The sequence below is a fragment of the Panthera tigris genome, chromosome B1, assembly GCF_018350195.1.
Source record: "Panthera tigris isolate Pti1 chromosome B1, P.tigris_Pti1_mat1.1, whole genome shotgun sequence".
In the NCBI taxonomy this organism is placed as follows: domain Eukaryota; kingdom Metazoa; phylum Chordata; class Mammalia; order Carnivora; family Felidae; genus Panthera; species Panthera tigris.
Window position 1 is genome coordinate 7,349,091 of NC_056663.1, and position 17,482 is coordinate 7,366,572.

General features: G+C 40.2%; 1 protein-coding gene across 1 annotated transcript in view; it reads right to left on the reverse strand.

Moving 5' to 3' along the window:
• Nucleotides 1-225: 225 nt before the first annotated feature.
• Nucleotides 226-17,482, reverse strand: part of GPM6A (glycoprotein M6A) — a 350,302-nt gene continuing 333,045 nt past the window's right edge. The window contains exons 4-7 of the mRNA XM_042982891.1: nt 14,375-14,528; nt 7,754-7,830; nt 7,130-7,195; nt 226-2,354 (exon numbers count right to left, since the gene is read on the reverse strand). Coding sequence (XP_042838825.1) covers nt 2,202-2,354; nt 7,130-7,195; nt 7,754-7,830; nt 14,375-14,528 — 450 coding nt within the window. The 3' untranslated portion in view covers nt 226-2,201. The remainder of the gene's footprint in view (nt 2,355-7,129; nt 7,196-7,753; nt 7,831-14,374; nt 14,529-17,482) is intronic.

The following is a 17,482-nucleotide window of genomic DNA, read 5'->3' on the forward strand; positions in this document are numbered from 1 at the left end:
CTCCGAAATCTTTCCACCTTTGCCCTCTCCCCAACCCTCTGGCTCTTCTATGCTCTATGTCACGCAAAGAATTTTCAGTTCAGGGTTGGGTCAGCTCAACTGAGGTCATAAGCACCCTACAACGACAGTGTCCATTGCATCTGGAAAGAGGGTACACACAGAGGAGAGAGGAATAAACAAAACAAAGAAAAACACACACAAAAAACCACACTGCAGAAACTAATAATAAGTACACAAAGTACACAAGTGTATTTATTACGTTTTGCAAGCACTTCGTTCTACATTTCAAAAACGCCACCATCGAGCCGTTGGCACATTTATGTACAAAACAGATTAATTGTAATGCCTGCTACAAAGCACTCTTTGTGAAAATACAAACTCTAATACCAGGAAAAAAAAAAGCCAAAAGCATCAACATCATTACATAAGTTTAAAAGACAGTTGTAAAAATCATCACAAACTGTTAAGACACAGAACTGAAACACTATAATATAGAATTTTAAAGAAGCCCATTAATACTTTTGCTGAATATCTGTAATACTGCCTATATCAGAAAAAATGTTGAACCAGTAAGATAATCTACGTGTAAAAAAAAGAAAAGAAGCAAAACCCCAAATTAATTAAATTATACTACAGAATGCATAATCATGCCACAGATAACCCTAATAATACCCCTCTACCTACTACAAGAACTTGTAAAATTACGGATGATGCATGAGTGGTCATTGTACAAAGATTGTTTCACTCATAAATTTTATTAGAAATGCACTTACACTGAGAAAAGATTTCACAATGGTCAAATCAGTGCACAATACTACCTAATTTTTATACACTGACAAAAATGTCTTGTCAGGGCTACATCATTGTGAAAGACACTTTACAGCATTCTTGTAGCATTAGAAATAATCAAAAGAAGAGTCAAGGTTAAAACAAACACCAATTTTGGTCCAGTAATACTGATTGCTTTTTTTTTTTTTATTCATTTGATATAGGTACTTCTTATAAATGATTATGAATGAACATTTGGTTAAAATGACTTCAAATAAAAACACAGATATATCACTACACTCGGGAGGGATACATTCTATAGTGGCCGCTGACCACACTTTAAAAAACACTACAGGTAAACCAACATAGATCGGAAGGCTGCAAGCAAAACTATTATATTAATGGAAGCCTTTTCAAATATATCATATACATCAGAGGGATAGTTTACAGAGGTGCAATCCGTTAAAACATTTGAAAGTAGGTAAAACAACTTCCGAGGGGTTAGTGTGCTTATTTTTAATATACCACCTTCATAAAGGTAATTAATGTTCCACATTAGCATATTAAAAGTTCCAATCCAGCCACAGCTTAAATCACAAAGAGGTCATTCTTCAATAGTTCACAGTAGTCATTTCCATTAAAATTGTCTCTATACTAAACTTGAAAAGGTAAGTCTGGTGTCACAATCTTAAAAAGGCAGCTAGCCATGCATTAGCGTCACTGTTTCTACGTGCTCACAACAGAAACATGAGTAGTCAGAGAGAAATACCTTTTAAGTACATCAAGAAAAAAATACAATGTTAACAAAGATAAGAAGCACTTTTTTTTTTTTAATCCTACTCTTACAAATTTAGAAATTGCACCTTAGATTGATGAGAACATGAACCAGGGCCTGTAGTGACGTGGTCCCGGACCTCCAGACAGGATTTCCATATTACAAGAAGAGTCATCATGGTACCATCTCTGTCTAGTGTTCATAATGTACAGTGGTCCCTTTGAAGGTTACCTGTAGTTAAACTAGTTACCGAAATCAAAACTAAAAAGTATAAAAAGCTATTTTTCTCAAAACATAAGAAATAATGCAAAAGGTGTTATGTATTAACACATGGGGAGTGGTTAAAAATCAAAGACATCTCTGCATGTGACAATGTTAGTATCTTCAATCTTACGCAATTATTAAGTGAGTTTGAGAAACTGAAAAAAGGAAAAGGCTGGATAGGAGCTTGTAGAAGAGATCTGATCACACCAATTTAACAAATTAGGAAACCAGGTGCTCAACAACAAAGGATTGTGTTCAGGTGATTCATAAGTCACCCTACATATCATTGATGAGAAGCACTTCTGTATTTTATTTTTCAAAAGGTTGGATGGTTGGATGGCCCTTAGTTAAACACCAATGCATCTGAATGGCAGAAAGGACTGGAAGGGCTTATTTATGTGTATGCGTTGAGTCGCTCTTTGGAGCGAGTAGAGTGGATGTCATGAAGCTCTTGCTCCTCCTTGGACTTGATGTCCTCATATTTCTGCATCCGGCAGGCATCTTTCACGTAAGCCCAGTTGGCAGACAGAACCATAAGGTAGTGGACCTAATCAAAGACAGAAATAATTTATACTGGAAGGCTGTTCAGTGTCTTCAACGCACCTTGCTACCAGGGAAGAAATATTCAAGTTACAGACTTATATAGAATACGTTTGCTCATAAAACAGAAGCAAAATTTCTGTGGTGACAGAATTAATAATTATATTATCCCTGCTCGTGTCTCTAACTGTATGACCGTATTTTCTCACCTCCCTTTCTTTCAGTATCTCTTTTTCTTTTTTCAATTCTGGAGTATCCAAGGTTGATTCTTAATCTTTCTGTGATATTTCCTGTCCATTCTGTCTTCATTTACCCAAACCGAAAGATTATATGTTTCATGTTCGTGTACCTACGTTTTCCAATCCATAACAGAAAAGAGTCACTTACACAGTTTGAGTCTAGACAACTTTGAATTAATGGGAGGATATATTATTGCCCGCTATGCAACAGCAAAAGGGACCATGGAACCCTCAAGATAAACCTGTGGATTGAATTATCAAGTTAACTTTCCATATGCTGAATTTTGTAGTTTCCCTTAGCCTGTACACTACAAGAGAGCAAGCATTGGGTCCTATGGATGTTGTATGCTTTCATTCACAACAGAGCGCCATGTTCTAAAAGAAACTCCTGATCTGTCTCGAGTAATGAAGTTACTCAAGTAATGAAGGTCCTGATTTGACCTGAATGGACTCAGCTAGGAGATTACCTGTTTGTTTTTCCTTCTTTCCCTCACTCTTGGGCCACAGGGGAGGGAAGGCAGTTTTCCAAATGATGGATTTCAATGGATGAATGTGAAAGAGAAACTGAGTTGCTCATGCTTTACTTGATCTAAATTTTAAAGGGTAGGCAATATTTTACCCATAATTTAGTAAAATGGAACACTAAAGTTTTGATTAGCCAGGAGTACGCCGAAAGACAGCAGGTAGGTTGGTTTTAGCAAAGTGCAGACATAAAAAATACAAAGTCAGTTCTAAATGGGCACTATTGCAGTAGGTTAAGGTAGTCAATAGGCAATAGAAAAAAAAATGAGTTTTGACACGGCAATATGGGAAAAGATGCACACCAATAAGAAGTTCCAGAATGTTCTATTTCCTCTGAAAGTTTGCATTTTGTTTAGTGGAAATTGTAAGCCACATGCAAGAAAGAGCAGTGGGTTCTATCTTTTTACTCTGTGTCACTTTCATAGTGAAAAGCTCCATCACTACATACATGCAGACTGAACAGTTTCTATACATAACCAAATTGATGTGGCACTCTGCTGTTGTTGCTGTGAAAATACCAAGGGCTGTGCAGAGTGTTTAGCAAGAAGCAAGTACTTAATATATGTTTCACATGAATAAGTATATTTTTAGATGTACGAAAAATTTCCTTTTGAAGTCTGAGAAAATATGGCCCCTAAACTATTATCAAATATGTATGAGTGAAATACTCAAAAGAGCTTGAGTCATTCAGGTTCAGAAAGTGACACTTTTCAGTAGGTCTTTAGACATTCCCTCTCACCTTAGGAGAACACACACTGCCAGGCTTGATACTGTCCCTCGGGAGGTGAGCAGCGGTCCCTGGACCCTGGTGCAAGGCCACGTGAACCACATCTGCTAATATCTACCTAACTTTCTAACCTCTCTGAAAAATAATGGAGTGGATCACGTGTTAGTTTTCGTACAAATCCTCATGATCTTTGCCTTAAATCCTGGATGATGTTTTAAGTATTTTGGTAGAGAAGAATTTATCTCCATTTTCTCATCTCTAAAGTGGAAATAATGACAGTGGAATACTTTGAGCGTTGCAAGAATTCGGGATGAAGTTAATGACCTTTGCTATATTATGACTGCTGAATGTATTCGTGGATTTAAGCATTTGACGGTGCTTTCAACAGAGTGAGTTTAAAGAAATATTAGCTAATAACAGTATTATTGGTAATAGTGTTAGTACCAGGAACAGAAGCAGTAATTATTGTTATAGGATTCCTGTCTCCTAAAACCTAAACTATTATCAGAGCTAATAAATTGGAAATATGTACTGATGTCAATCAATAGTTAGGTGTTATGTATTTCTTAAGGAACTTATGCTTGGCATATATTTAGGTATCCAAAAGGATGCTTAGTAATTAAAACATAATATCCTAAATACTTGCAGCTTGATATAAAGTTTATATACAACTTAATGCCTAAATTCCTGCGAAGCACAGATTCCTTAAGAAATACATAATATCTAAATATCTATAATCATGAGATGTTTTTGATAATAGATTCATTTCAGAGTAAGCATTTTTAGGGAAATTTAAATAACACTTCATTTAGACAGGTACTTTTCACCTACGTATGCCTAAAAGGCACGCATTTTTGCACAGAATTTTTCACACACATAGGTAGCAAATGCGAACAAATGCCCTATTACATACCTCCTTTCCAAAAGTGCTTTGGTAGACCTCTAATACATGACTGCATACTCGAATGCGCACAAGTCCCTAATAATCATCCGTCACACAGGAATGTGTGTACGAACAGATGTTTCCTCTTATCCCACGACCAGGCTGGGTGCCGCCTGGGACCATGAGTGTTTGGAACGTCACTGCCCAGAACATGTAATGCTTCCCCAGGGCATATTTAAGCACTGATTTTAGGCTGAGAATATAAAGCCTTTGCTAACTGTTTCATTCTGATCCCTCCAATTAATTAGCCAACATGATCTTATTAAGCACCTCATATTCTGAAATAAAATTCCTATGTACAGGTTGATATACTCAAACTAAAATGTTGAACAATTAGTATGATATTAAATTAAAATGTCTGAAAACTCACTTTAGCACTGACAGTCACTTTTTGTTATTTTTAAAAATAATTTTTAGCAAAGCAGAATCAGATCTCAATACATAAGTGTTCATAAAGTCATTAAAAATAACTAGTCTGGAAATGGCTCATTAGCTCCTTAGCACTGATTATTCTTCGTTTTATTCTTTCTTAAAAAATATTTATTTTTGGGAAAGTGAAAGCAGCGAACGGGCAAAGAGAGGGGGACAGAGGATCCGACGCTGGCTCTGCACTGACAGTCTGACAGCAGTAAACCCGATGTGGGGCTTGATCTCACAAACCACGAGATCATGAACTGAGCCCAAGTTGGATGCTCAACCGACTGAGCCACCCAGGTGCCCCATCCCTAGTTTTATTCTTTGACAAGAGATAAAACACTCTCATTTAAAAAATATTTTATTATTTTTACACTTATTTGTTTCTGAGAGACAGAGAGAGACAGAGCACAAGTGGGGGAGGGGCAGAGAGAGAAGAAGACCCAGAATCCAAAGCAGGCTCCAGGCTCCGAGCTGTCGGCACAGAGCCTGACACAGGGCTCGAACCCACACACCGTGGGATCATGACTTGAGCCGAAGTTGGACGCTCAAACGACTGAGCCACCCAGGCACCCCTAAAAAATTTTTTTAATGTTTATTTATTTTTGAGAGAGAGACAGAGTGTGAGTGAGGGAGAGGCAGAGAGAGAGGGGTACACAGAATCCGAAGCAGGCTCCAGGCCCTGAGCTGTCAGCACAGAGCCGACACAGGGCTCGAACTCACGAACTGTGAGGATCATGACCCGAGGCAAAGTTGGATGCTTAACCAACTGAGCCACCCAGGCACCTCAAAACACTCATTTTTTAAAAAGGGTTCCTTTTGCCAACACATGAGAACGTATGTTGGCACCAAATTAATTCATTTTTTGCATATCGCATTGGCTATATTTGTGAGGTTACTGGGAACCTTTTGGAGTTCTATACTACTTTATTTTTGGACTATGATTTTGTATACAAGGATGCAGAAATAAGGACTGAAGGGCTTGGCTGCAAAACTATTACCGAGGCTCCAGGTATCTGCCCGCTGTTGGTGTCTACTAGTCCAGTGAGCAAACCGGCCGCCACAGTGAGGTAGGAAGTGTGGGCATCTGGAACACGGCGGACCTACCAACTCTGCATGAGCCTCACTTTAAAAACTTGTGCTTAATATTTCTGGACAAAATTAGATGTGAAAGAAATGACAGTAAAACTACCGAGGTCTGTGTTAAGAAGAATAAGTTAATTCTTTTTTCATAAGTGACTCAATGTGGCTTTTTCATGTTCTTAAATAAGGAGGAGAAAAAGATAATGTAAGTCAAGCAATTGATTAGGGGACTTAGAATTCACACTGATAAATACCTCTATGATACAGACAGGATTTTCTTTCCTTTTTTTTTTTTTTTTTTTACATGTATTTATTTTTGAGAGACACAGAGAGAGAGAGAGACAGAGAGTGAGCAGGGGAGGGGAAGAGAGAGAGGGAGACACAGAATCTGAAGCAGGCTGTAGGCTCCGAGCTGTCAGCACAGAGTCCCACGCGGGGCTCAAACCCACCAACTGGGAGATCCCTGACCGGAGCCAAAGTCGGAGGCTTAACTGACTGAGTCACGCAGGCACCCCACAGAGAGGATTTTCTATGTTAAACAGTAACCTAATATCTGCAACGCTAATGAATTTATTTATTTTTGTTAATGTTGCCAATATTATTGAGTGTTTGGATCCTTAAACTGCTGGCCAAATACTATCCCAATAGTAACGACAATACTTTTTCAGGTGAAGCCTTGTTTTTCACTTATTTATGGGCCCATTGTTTCCCCCTCCCCCCCCTTTTGTTTTACTGATATTAAAATATATAGGATTCGTGTGGGCTTCAGGATGGGAGACAAAATTTCATCTCTACAAGTAAATAGCTTTCTCATACAAATTGAAAAACCAAGCCTCAGAGCCCTGGGGTCTTACCATCGCAATAACAGCTGCCCCAGCCCCAGCCAGTGCCACAATGAACAGGTGGAAGGTCATGTTCAGCTGCAAAGGAAACCGCAGAGAATCAAAACACGTGCCAGGATTACAAGCAGAAGAGAGGTCAGGACTGCTGCTGTCTGACGAATAAGAACTTTGCCCATCTTTAACAAGAGTGTACTTAGGATAACTCGCTTACTCAATCCAAAAAACATTATCCCAGTATCTTTTCTCCTGCAAATTATTTAAATCTTGGCAACTGCATCATTTCAATATAATTTTATTACAAAGATGAGGTCCTGATTAATAATGATGGTTTTCCATGATCTTGTAACAACATAAGGCTACTTTCAATCTTTTTAAATATAACAGCAAAAACGTTGAACTTTCATTAAAATGTTACTTTCTAGAAAAAATATATTTGTTATAATGTGTACTGAAATGGACAGAGCACCTCATTCATATTCATTCTGCAGTCCCCCTGCATAGCATCACTGTGAGTAAAATTGCCTCTGAGAGAAAAAGGGGACAATTTGATATAGATTTAATGATATATTTTTCAAATTATATATTTTTCAAAGGAAGGTAAAATTTGGACGATATAACCAGCTTAGAAACATTTACCTCAGTGGATTCGCACATCCTCAGGAAATTCTCAGAGACGGTGCAAATTTTCTTTTCCTCTCCAATTGTTACAATCCCTACAACATGGAGAAAATCATAGCTTAGTTTATAAATGTTTTCAAGAGCCCAGAGAGAGAAAAGGAATCTTATGCTGATAAAATCTAGGCAAGTTCCATTTTGTGCTATAGTATAATGGAAACATTCGTCCTCAGCTTTTATTGCTGGATAATAATTATACACAGAATTATGAATGGAAGATCAAAACTATTTCGCCTGCAAGCGACGTAAAACATTTTCAGTCTGAATTCAATTGGACCTTGCCACCGGATCTACAGATTCAATTGCGGCTAGTTGATTGGTTTGGTCCATTACTGTAATGGTGTAGGCATCACAATTATGTTGATAACTATGTCCCAGACTGTGCTGAAGTCTGGATCTAAATTTATTCTGCTGGTACAATGCTTCTGGCAAGTCTATAAAAGCATATTGCCCAAAGGATTAATTTTTCTCTGCTAATATTGAAAACAGTGCTATTAGGAGGAAAAATAAAAAAAATACTATAATTTCACTCCTATTCACCCTTGCTCCAGTTGGTTTATGGATCCACTGCATGAGAATCACTTGGGAAATTATCAAAAATATGTATTTCTGAACGGCACCACAGGACTGTTTAATCAGAATCTAGGAGTGCTTGCAGGAGTCTTGCATTTTTAGGAAGCACATAGTTGATACAGCGTGACACATCTCATTTTACAGAAGAGAGATCGAGATGATCCTAAAACGGGTCTCTGATTTTGTACTGAGACCTACTGAAGCGTGAAACATATATACATATAAAGGAGAAAAACCCCTCAAGTTCTGAGCAAACTAATACCTAAGTTTTAGCACTGCCTGCTCTTTATTTAATATGTGTATACATTCACGTATTCTGGCTTTGAGCTAGTCCGTTGAATGCAGTCCATTCTCTGTGACCTTTCCTTTCTGCCCACATGGCACTATAGGGGAGGGGAAGTCAGAACTCCCTAAGACTCATCACCGTTGAGGAAGCGTCCTGGAAGGCGTCCTTCTCTGTGCCGATCTTCCCAGACTTCATCCGGGTGGGATACCTAGGCTGTGCACGCATTTCCTCACCTGGGTCTTGGTCCACCTTTGCAGCAAAACTCCTAGAAAGCACTGACTACGCTCACTGCTCGCAATTCTCTTCTCTTCCTTTCTACTTAAACCCTCTCCTGGCAGATTTTGCCTCAACTCTCAGCAATGACCTACACATAATTAGAACCAAAGATGAATACTCCGTTCTCCTCTTCCTGGCCAGTCAGCAGCACTGGGGGGCAGCTGATGGCTCCCTCTCCTTCAGGCTCGCTTCATTAGGTTCCCCAAACCTACGGACTCCTGCTTCCGTCTTTCCATTCTCACGGGCCCCCTCTCTCTAGGACCTGGTTCCCGGGAGCGCCCAGTGCGCATACCTCGGTCGTCGTTGTCCCATGCTGATCTCACTGAGTGTCAGAGCTTCCTAAGTATTACCAGCAGCTCCTAAATCCAGACAGCCAGCCCCATACCTCTCTCCTGAAGTCAAGCCTCATTTACCAATTTCTTACCTGACAGCTCTATTTAGATTCCTAAGAAGTCTCTAAAAAGCAGCATCCTCGAAAGTGAACTCTGACCTCCCTCGCCTGCCTCACTCCCAGGTGAGCTCTTCTTGTAGGCTTCTGGGCTCATGTGACAGCAAGTCAGTCTTCTTCGGGGTCCCAGCAACAAGTGTGTCCCTCCCTGAAGCCTCTTTTTCTCTCAAACCCACACGCCCACCCATCAGGGTGCTCTGCAGTCCCCATCTTGAAAAAACAGCCAGGCCCTCAGGGATCCTGCAACACTGTCACCTGGCTTCCCTGCTTCCACTCCTGCGACAGTCTGTTCTCCTGACGGTGGCCAGAGCGATGCTTCTACACTGTAAAGGGGGATCTTCTGCCCAAACCCTCCCATATTCACTACTTCCCTCAGAATAAAAGTCTCTAAAACTTGACATCCTGCAATGTGTTCATCGTGGAGTGCCACGACTCCCCCAGACCCATCTCCGTCTGTTCTCCCTGCTTTCTCGTTCTACTTCAGCCACACTGGCCTCTCCGCTGTGTGTTGAAGACACCAGGCATGGCGCCCAGACGTCTTAGTAACTTTGCCTGAATCTTCCCTCCACGAAGAATATTCCCATGACTCTAATATCTTTCCAATAACAGCTATTCAGTGAAGCCTTCCTCCGTCACCTTTAAAATATTATATAACGCAACCCTTCCACTCAGTCTCCAGTACTCCTGACGCTATATATGTTGATATAAAAAACATATAGTCCATAATTTTGTGATGTAACTACCACATATCACAAATATACACATTACAAATTAAGTATAGTTTGCAAATGCACATTGGTGTAATACGAAGCGATGAAAATGAGCAAGTGTATCTGAGATGTGCTGCGGTGCAAATCTGAAAACTTGATTATTTTGATTCACACGGATCTGTCGATGAACGGCCAAATTGGCCTAACCCCCAATTAAGTATATTATTCAGATTTACTAATTTTTCTAAATACTGAATACATTTACACATATTTTATCCACCAGATGCACAAAAGTCCTTAACTAAAGTATGTACACAATGACATTTCCAGTTTCTTACAAACAAGTTAACAAGTTAGGGCTGTACAAGAGAAGCAGCAAGATACACACTGCAAGGAGAGATAACGGTAAGAATTTGAGACGTCAGAGTTGCAGCCCTGAGGTTCTTCTGTTTTTTTTTAAATATTTTTTTAACATTTATTTATTTTTGAGAGAGAGAGGCAGGGGGGAGGGGCAGAGAAAGGGAGACAGAGAATCCCATGCAGGCTCCGTGGCGTGAGTGCAGAGCCTGATGCGGGGCTCGAACTCACAAAATGTGAGATCATGAAGTGAGCTGAAACTGAGTCAGCTACCTAACTGACTGAGCCACCCAGGCGCCCCTATTTTTTTTTTTAATGTCTTTAAAGCTGTGTAAATAGAAGCAGTATGCTTCTGGCTTTCTAAGAATTGGTTATGTCTGAAATAGGGAAAACTTTCAGAGAAAATCATGCCTCATGTGTGTGCACAGTTCCTGTTACTTTGATCATTGAAGTAATGAAAGCCTCTTAGAGGTTCCTGGACAGCAGAAGCACCACTTCTCAGGATGTAAATTCTTATGAAGGAAATTGCAAGCTAGAGGTGGAGGGAAGCAGAATGAACAGGTATTAGGATGCTATGAACCCTTAAGGGTGATGGGAAATTAACTCCCTACTGGCAAATATAAATGCTTAATTTTCAAAGAATTTGCCATTTACATTACCAGTTTTAAAGATGATAGAATATCTAAAGTATCATTTTCTTGCTTCTGTAGGCTACCCACATTCCTTGGCTCCTGGCCTCTTTTCTCCACCCTCCTAGTTAGCAAAACTGCATCTCTCTGTGCCTTTCTTCAGAGGTCCATCTCCTTCTGACTTCTTCTCTTCAGCCTCTTCCACTTTTAAGGACTCTTGTGATTACAGGGGCCCATCCAGACCATCCAGGACAATTAGCATGTTTCGGATTAGTAATCTTCATTCCATTGGTAACCTAATTCCCCTCGACAGGTAGATTTTTACTTTTTGACATGGAGATTTTTGTCTTTCAAAACTGAGCAGTGCTTAAACATAACAGAAGCTCAACAAGTATTTGTCTGGCAGAAGTATGAATAAGCAAGTGAAATGAACTTTTACTGGAAATCAGATCAAAACAAGCTGCTCCTGTTTCAGAGTGTGGATGTGCTAGACGAGAGGGAAGGTTGGTTACAAGGCTAAGAGGAGAGCACCACCTGCTCTGGACCACTCTCTCCCTGTGGTTGGCCCCGAGGGAGTTTCATCAAACAACCAGGGTTTAACAAAGCACAGTTTTAAATTCTGGATCTAGATGATATTATGGGGACCAGTGTTAACAATTTATGAAACAAATTCACTAAACTAAATCCCTAATGCATTCAACATCATTATACTGCTGTACGTATAATTGAAAAGCAACAGAAATAACTATGAAAGCACTAAAAATTAAAATTGCAAGACAAATTATTTCATGACTAATTTTGAAACATGGCCAACCCTGATAGGACTAACCATCTTTAAATTCCACAGGTGTATGAACTGCATAGTGCCCCAGCTTCCCATTCGATCTGCATGCCATATATACATTTGTCTCATGCAGGGGAATGAACGGTGAAATGCAACTAGAAACTAAGCAGGCACAGCAGCCGCTATGTGACGCAGCCCCCACCATGCACCCCAAAGACCTTGACCCCTAAGAGAGAAGATACCACCTAGATGTAATGAGACAACTTCGCAAAACGAGGGAAATTGATTTATAGCATGTTCTTTTCCACCTGATCACTTTTTTTGAGGACATTAGTACATGTCTGTACTGATCATAATCCAGACCTGGACGAGTGTCCGTTTCTATGCTGATGCCCCTTGATAACTTGACTGCTACATGTACATTCAGGCTTCTTATTAAGGGTGTGTTTTTCCGAAACCAAATAAATGCCATCCAGGCAGTAGATTCTGTATTGAGGGCAAACACAAAGATATAATAGCTGATGCAAACGGTTGCATGGCATCTGAAAAGTGCCTTCTCTTCCACAGCATGGATAAGAGTTAAATTAGAATAAATCTTGATAACTGTGTCGTAAGCAGTGCTAAGGTTCAAAGAGCAGCTTTAACCCTCGTCAGGGTTTACACCTACCAGAAGTGTGGCCCAGACAATATCTGGGACACACTCTACTAAAAAAAATTGCCTGTTTACCCCAAATTGAACCTTCACTAGGTGGCCCGTATTTTAGGTGGCAACCGTGTCTGAGAGACCGGTCACCTCTCTTCCAATTTCCAATTTGCAGATCAGCAGAATAAAAGACATCGAGGGGGAGGGACTGAAAGGAGGGCCATGTTTTCCAAGCAGCTGTTCTGGTGGCCTCCAACCGCTGTTGCCGACGTTCTCTTCCTGTGTTTACGTGGGACATGATTCCAAGATTGAAACCTCTCCAGGAGAAGAGCTGTCCATATTCCCTCTGCTGTCTTCTTGCCAAGAACTTCATCCACCGAGCAGATGCTGCTTTTTATTAGGATCAGGATTCTGGCTTTCAGGATGGCGAGCGGGCCACAGCTTTGGAACATACAGCTGGCTGGGTTGGACAGTGGTGCTGTACCATACAACCTGTCTAGAGCACCCCCAAAGAGCCACAAGGCCTGTGGACAGTACCTAGTGAAATGTTCCCCGCTTTCCCGAAGTATGTGGAGACCTCATTAGAGAAAATCTTAGGGAGCATTCCCAGATGTTCACGGCTTAGATGTTAATAGCCTGTCCCTGGGGAAAAAAAACATGCAAACATGTGGATCTCCAGGTCTTTTGTAAATTTTGTAGCTGCCATGTTTTTTTTATGAACAGGGGACTAGGATTCCAAATAGGTTAGGCGAGACTGGATCCACTTCTCCACATTCGTCTGTCAATAGGACAGGACAGAGTTGTGTGCTGACTTGTAATTACCAGACTCCGAAACCAGACGGCCTGGGTTTGAATCCCAGTGCTGTCAATTACTAGTTGGATAACCTTGGGGAACTCATGTAACCTCTCTGTGCCTCAGTCTTGTCATTTATAAAGAGGATGATGGTAGCGTCCACTATGTAGAATTGTTGTGACAGTTGTTGTTGACAAACAAGTCAACGTGGACAACACAATCAGAATAGGATCCGTGTATCACAAGCTCATCTACACGTATGAAACTCACTTTATCACATGAGGTTTTAGCCCTAAATAAAAATGACCAAAGAGGACTGTTGATTGGCTTAGGATTCTTTGATGTTGTTAATATTAAATGCGAACTTTTTCTGCCTTATTTCAGAAGCAAGTGCAACACGTATTTATTAGATGGTCTTCACTCTAGATTTCACAGATTGTATAGTTTATCATGGGAGAATAAAAGTAGATTCAAGCACTGCGGCGCCTGGGTGGCTCAGTCGGTTGAGCCTCTGACTTCGGCTCAGGTCATGATCTCACGGTTCATGAGTTCGAGCCCTACGTCCGGCTCTGTGCCGACAGCTCAGAGTCCGGAGCCTGCTTCGGATTCTATGTCTCCCTCTCTCTCTGCCCCTCCCCCATTCATGCTCTGTCTCTCTCTGTCCCAAAAATAAATAAAAAACGTTGAAAAAAAAAAAATTAAAAAAAAAAAAAATTAAATAAATAAACATTAAAAAAAAAATTAAAGAAAAAAGTAGATGCAAGCATCACATCAAGTCTAGAAAAGTACAAAGGAATCAGATTGAGGGCATCACAATTATTTCATGCCAACACCAGGAAACACAACTCGACAGCCCGTTCAAACACACACACTGTATGTTCATGTTACGAGATCAACTTCCAATCTCTCTTAAATTCCTACTTATGTGAATTTAAAAGGAATGTCTTGAAAGTGAATACTGTGACACATTTATCTCTTTGCTAGAAGAAGTAATCATGGCTCCAAAGTGATCTGCAATATTCCAGACACAGTCATTTAGGCTAAGACAGTACGAGGCCTTGTTTTAGTTAGAGATCCACCTACCAAACTGACGAAGGTCCAGGCAGAGGTTCGCTCCCTCCACTAAGGTGGTGTTTCGGCAAATGGTCCACAGGTTGAAGTACATGTAAACTGGCAGGGAGGTGAAGGCCGTGACTCCCAGCCAGGCCAACATGAAAAGGTAGGTCAGCATAATGAACTGCAACAGAGAGAGAGAGTCAAGAGAGAGAATGTGCGAGTTACTGGAAAAGAAGAGCTTTGGGACTAATCTAGAAAACCCAATTCGAAGGGGTAAGTGCCCTTGTGCGCAGATCATTATCACCAACACCTTAGGAAGTGGGCCACGGGAAGATGAGAGAGGAAGTGGGTTCCTGTGAACAACCTGCTGGCAAATCACATCACAGCAGAGGTGAAGAACAAAGGAAGGAAGGAGCCTTCTGCGTCTTTATGTCTGTTTCATTCATGTGTTTGTCTCAAAAATCTCACCTCACATTTTTTAGAAAATATTACCTGGTATATTTAGAGGGAATTCTGCAAAGTTAAAATGTCAATAAATTAAGAAAACATTTTTTACATTTATTTATTTTTGAGAGACTGAGCACTCGTGGGGGAGGGGCAGAGAACGAGGGAGACACAGAATCCGAAGCGGGCTCTGGCCTCCGAGCTGTCAGCGCAGAGCCCGACGTGGGGCTTGAACCCACGAACCATGAGCTCATGACCTGAGCCGAAGTTGGACGCTTGACTGAGCCACCCACGTGCCCCAAAACGTCAATAAATTTATATTACAACTAAATGAGCACCATTCACATAATTACGGAAGCTGCTTCGTCATGTTTACATTTAATATTGTAAATGGGCTAATTCTCAAGTCATTTTAGCATTAATGATATACAAGTGTGTACTTCTTTTCGGGTTTCTGTAAACTTTAAGTCTGTAGTCTTTTTTCATGAATATTAATTTTACTTTCGCTATAGAAACATACTAAAATGTGATCTTTCAGCTTGAACCTAAAGGGACTTTTTTTTTTTTGCTTATTTCAGAAACATTTTTAGTATTTATAAAACGCCAGAAGAGGCTGTTCAGATGCCCAGATATAGTTGAACAAGAGACTTCGTTTCAGCATAAGTTAAACGCATTTTGGATTTAAGCACGACTTAGATGCTGGATAAAAAGACAGATGCCTACATTGGTAGATGGATGGAGAGCTGGTAAAAGATAGATGTACGCTTCACATTACTTATCAACTATTTAATCCATATTATCTACATATAAAATTGTCTACATCAATATACACCCTGAATTATCCAAGCTAAGACTTGGATTCAGATATGACTGAAGAACAAGTATAAATCACAATCCCCTGAGGTTTAAGTGAAGGCTTGAATGTACACATTAATACAAACTGATTATATTTCTCAATGCAAGTGGTGTGCCACTGGACTTATTAGCAGATTTCCCATGATCACAGGGGAAATTCATTACATGAAGTACCCACGTACATAAACACCAACTAGAAACAGAGGATGAAAGCAGATAGGCTCATGGGAGTGGCCACGTTATTGTTATGTGGTGTTAATTCATCATACTCAGATATCAGAGATTAAAATCCATATTATCCCTGAAAAGTAGCCAAAGAAGAAAGTCACTCCTGTAACAAGCATTCTGCTACAACGTGTGGTTCTTCTCATTTGAATTCTGTGTCACTGAGTAAGACTATAGCCTTCTCTGCCATCACTCATGTCCTGACCTTATGATTACCAAGTCATTGTCCAGCAAGAGAAAACAAGAAGGAAGAAAAAAACCCAGGGAAGAGTTTTTAGACCTACGTTGCTATCCACTTTTCAATGGCTGACTCATACATTTATCCCTTCCTTCCATCCACACACAGTGTCAGCAACCAGCAGCAGCCATCACACTGCTCTGCGCCCTGGGGATGCCCAGCGGGGAACCCAGTTTTCTGACTGCAGGGGACGTGCAGGCTGGTAGACTTCAGACTCATACAGTGTGACACATCCTCGCAGGTAACTCACATAGCAACGTGCTCCCTCAATCTTCAGTTTTGTTTCTTGTGATTGTATTTTGTACATGTCCCCAAAAGGGATATGATTTTACTTCCTCCCCTTCTCTCTCCCAACCCAACCACCCTTAATTATATCTTCCAATCAAAACTGGAGGGTGGAAAGAGATGTGTGTGCGGTTTGCATATGCATTTCCACGTGTTCAAGATGACGATCCAAATTCACATCCTAAGAGCGATCCACTCCAAATTCTATTACCTTCTTATCTGTGTATGTCGTGTATTGTGAGCCTGTGCACCTTACAGTATGAATTGTCTGAAAAGCGGCACCTTCTGAAAAATTTCCTGATGATTGTACTGTATTTATATAATCAGACTCAGAACATGGGATGACCGGCACATGTGAACGTAGGTATAAGGGTGAAATTGTATTTTTAATCCTCTAAATGTAACTCTATTAGCAAATACGGCAATAGAATTCTATTTGAAAGTGTCTGAAATGTGGTCCTTGGACACCAAAAGCTAAGTTTCTATAGATACGTGGTTCCCTTCTGAGTTTCAAAGGCACCTTGTAGAAGACTTTTGAAGAGAAACAGTAGTGTATTCTGGCTTAACTTGAACATGTCAAGTCACATTTTCAAAATGACAATACAGAATAAAATAAATACACTGTACGGAACGAAATCTCTTATTCAACTCTATTAATTCCTTTGGCGATGAGTTATGGAGAGACTTCATGATTTCAGTAAAATCTCAGACAAGTGAAACTCATGTAGTAATTCTCAGAATACATATTAAAGTAACATTTTTGAAAAATGATAAGCTTGGTGTCACTGTCATGTTAGAGCTTATGCACCTGTATTAAAGTTGTGTTGTGATTAATATAGAAATTAATGGGATTAAGGATAGTAGGGAATTGATACAACAAATATGAAAAGAGTCAAGATAAAGCCAATGAGACCAGAGATCAAACCTGTCTCCTATAAACTGGCAAATGTCGCAGGATTTCAGAAACCCAGAACGTACTTAAACACGTACTTTCTAATAACACTGCTTAATCTCCATTCAAATCTGACTTCCTGTTAGCCTCTACTCGGCAATACTAATGGTTGGAGAGTTTTGAAGAGTCAACATCT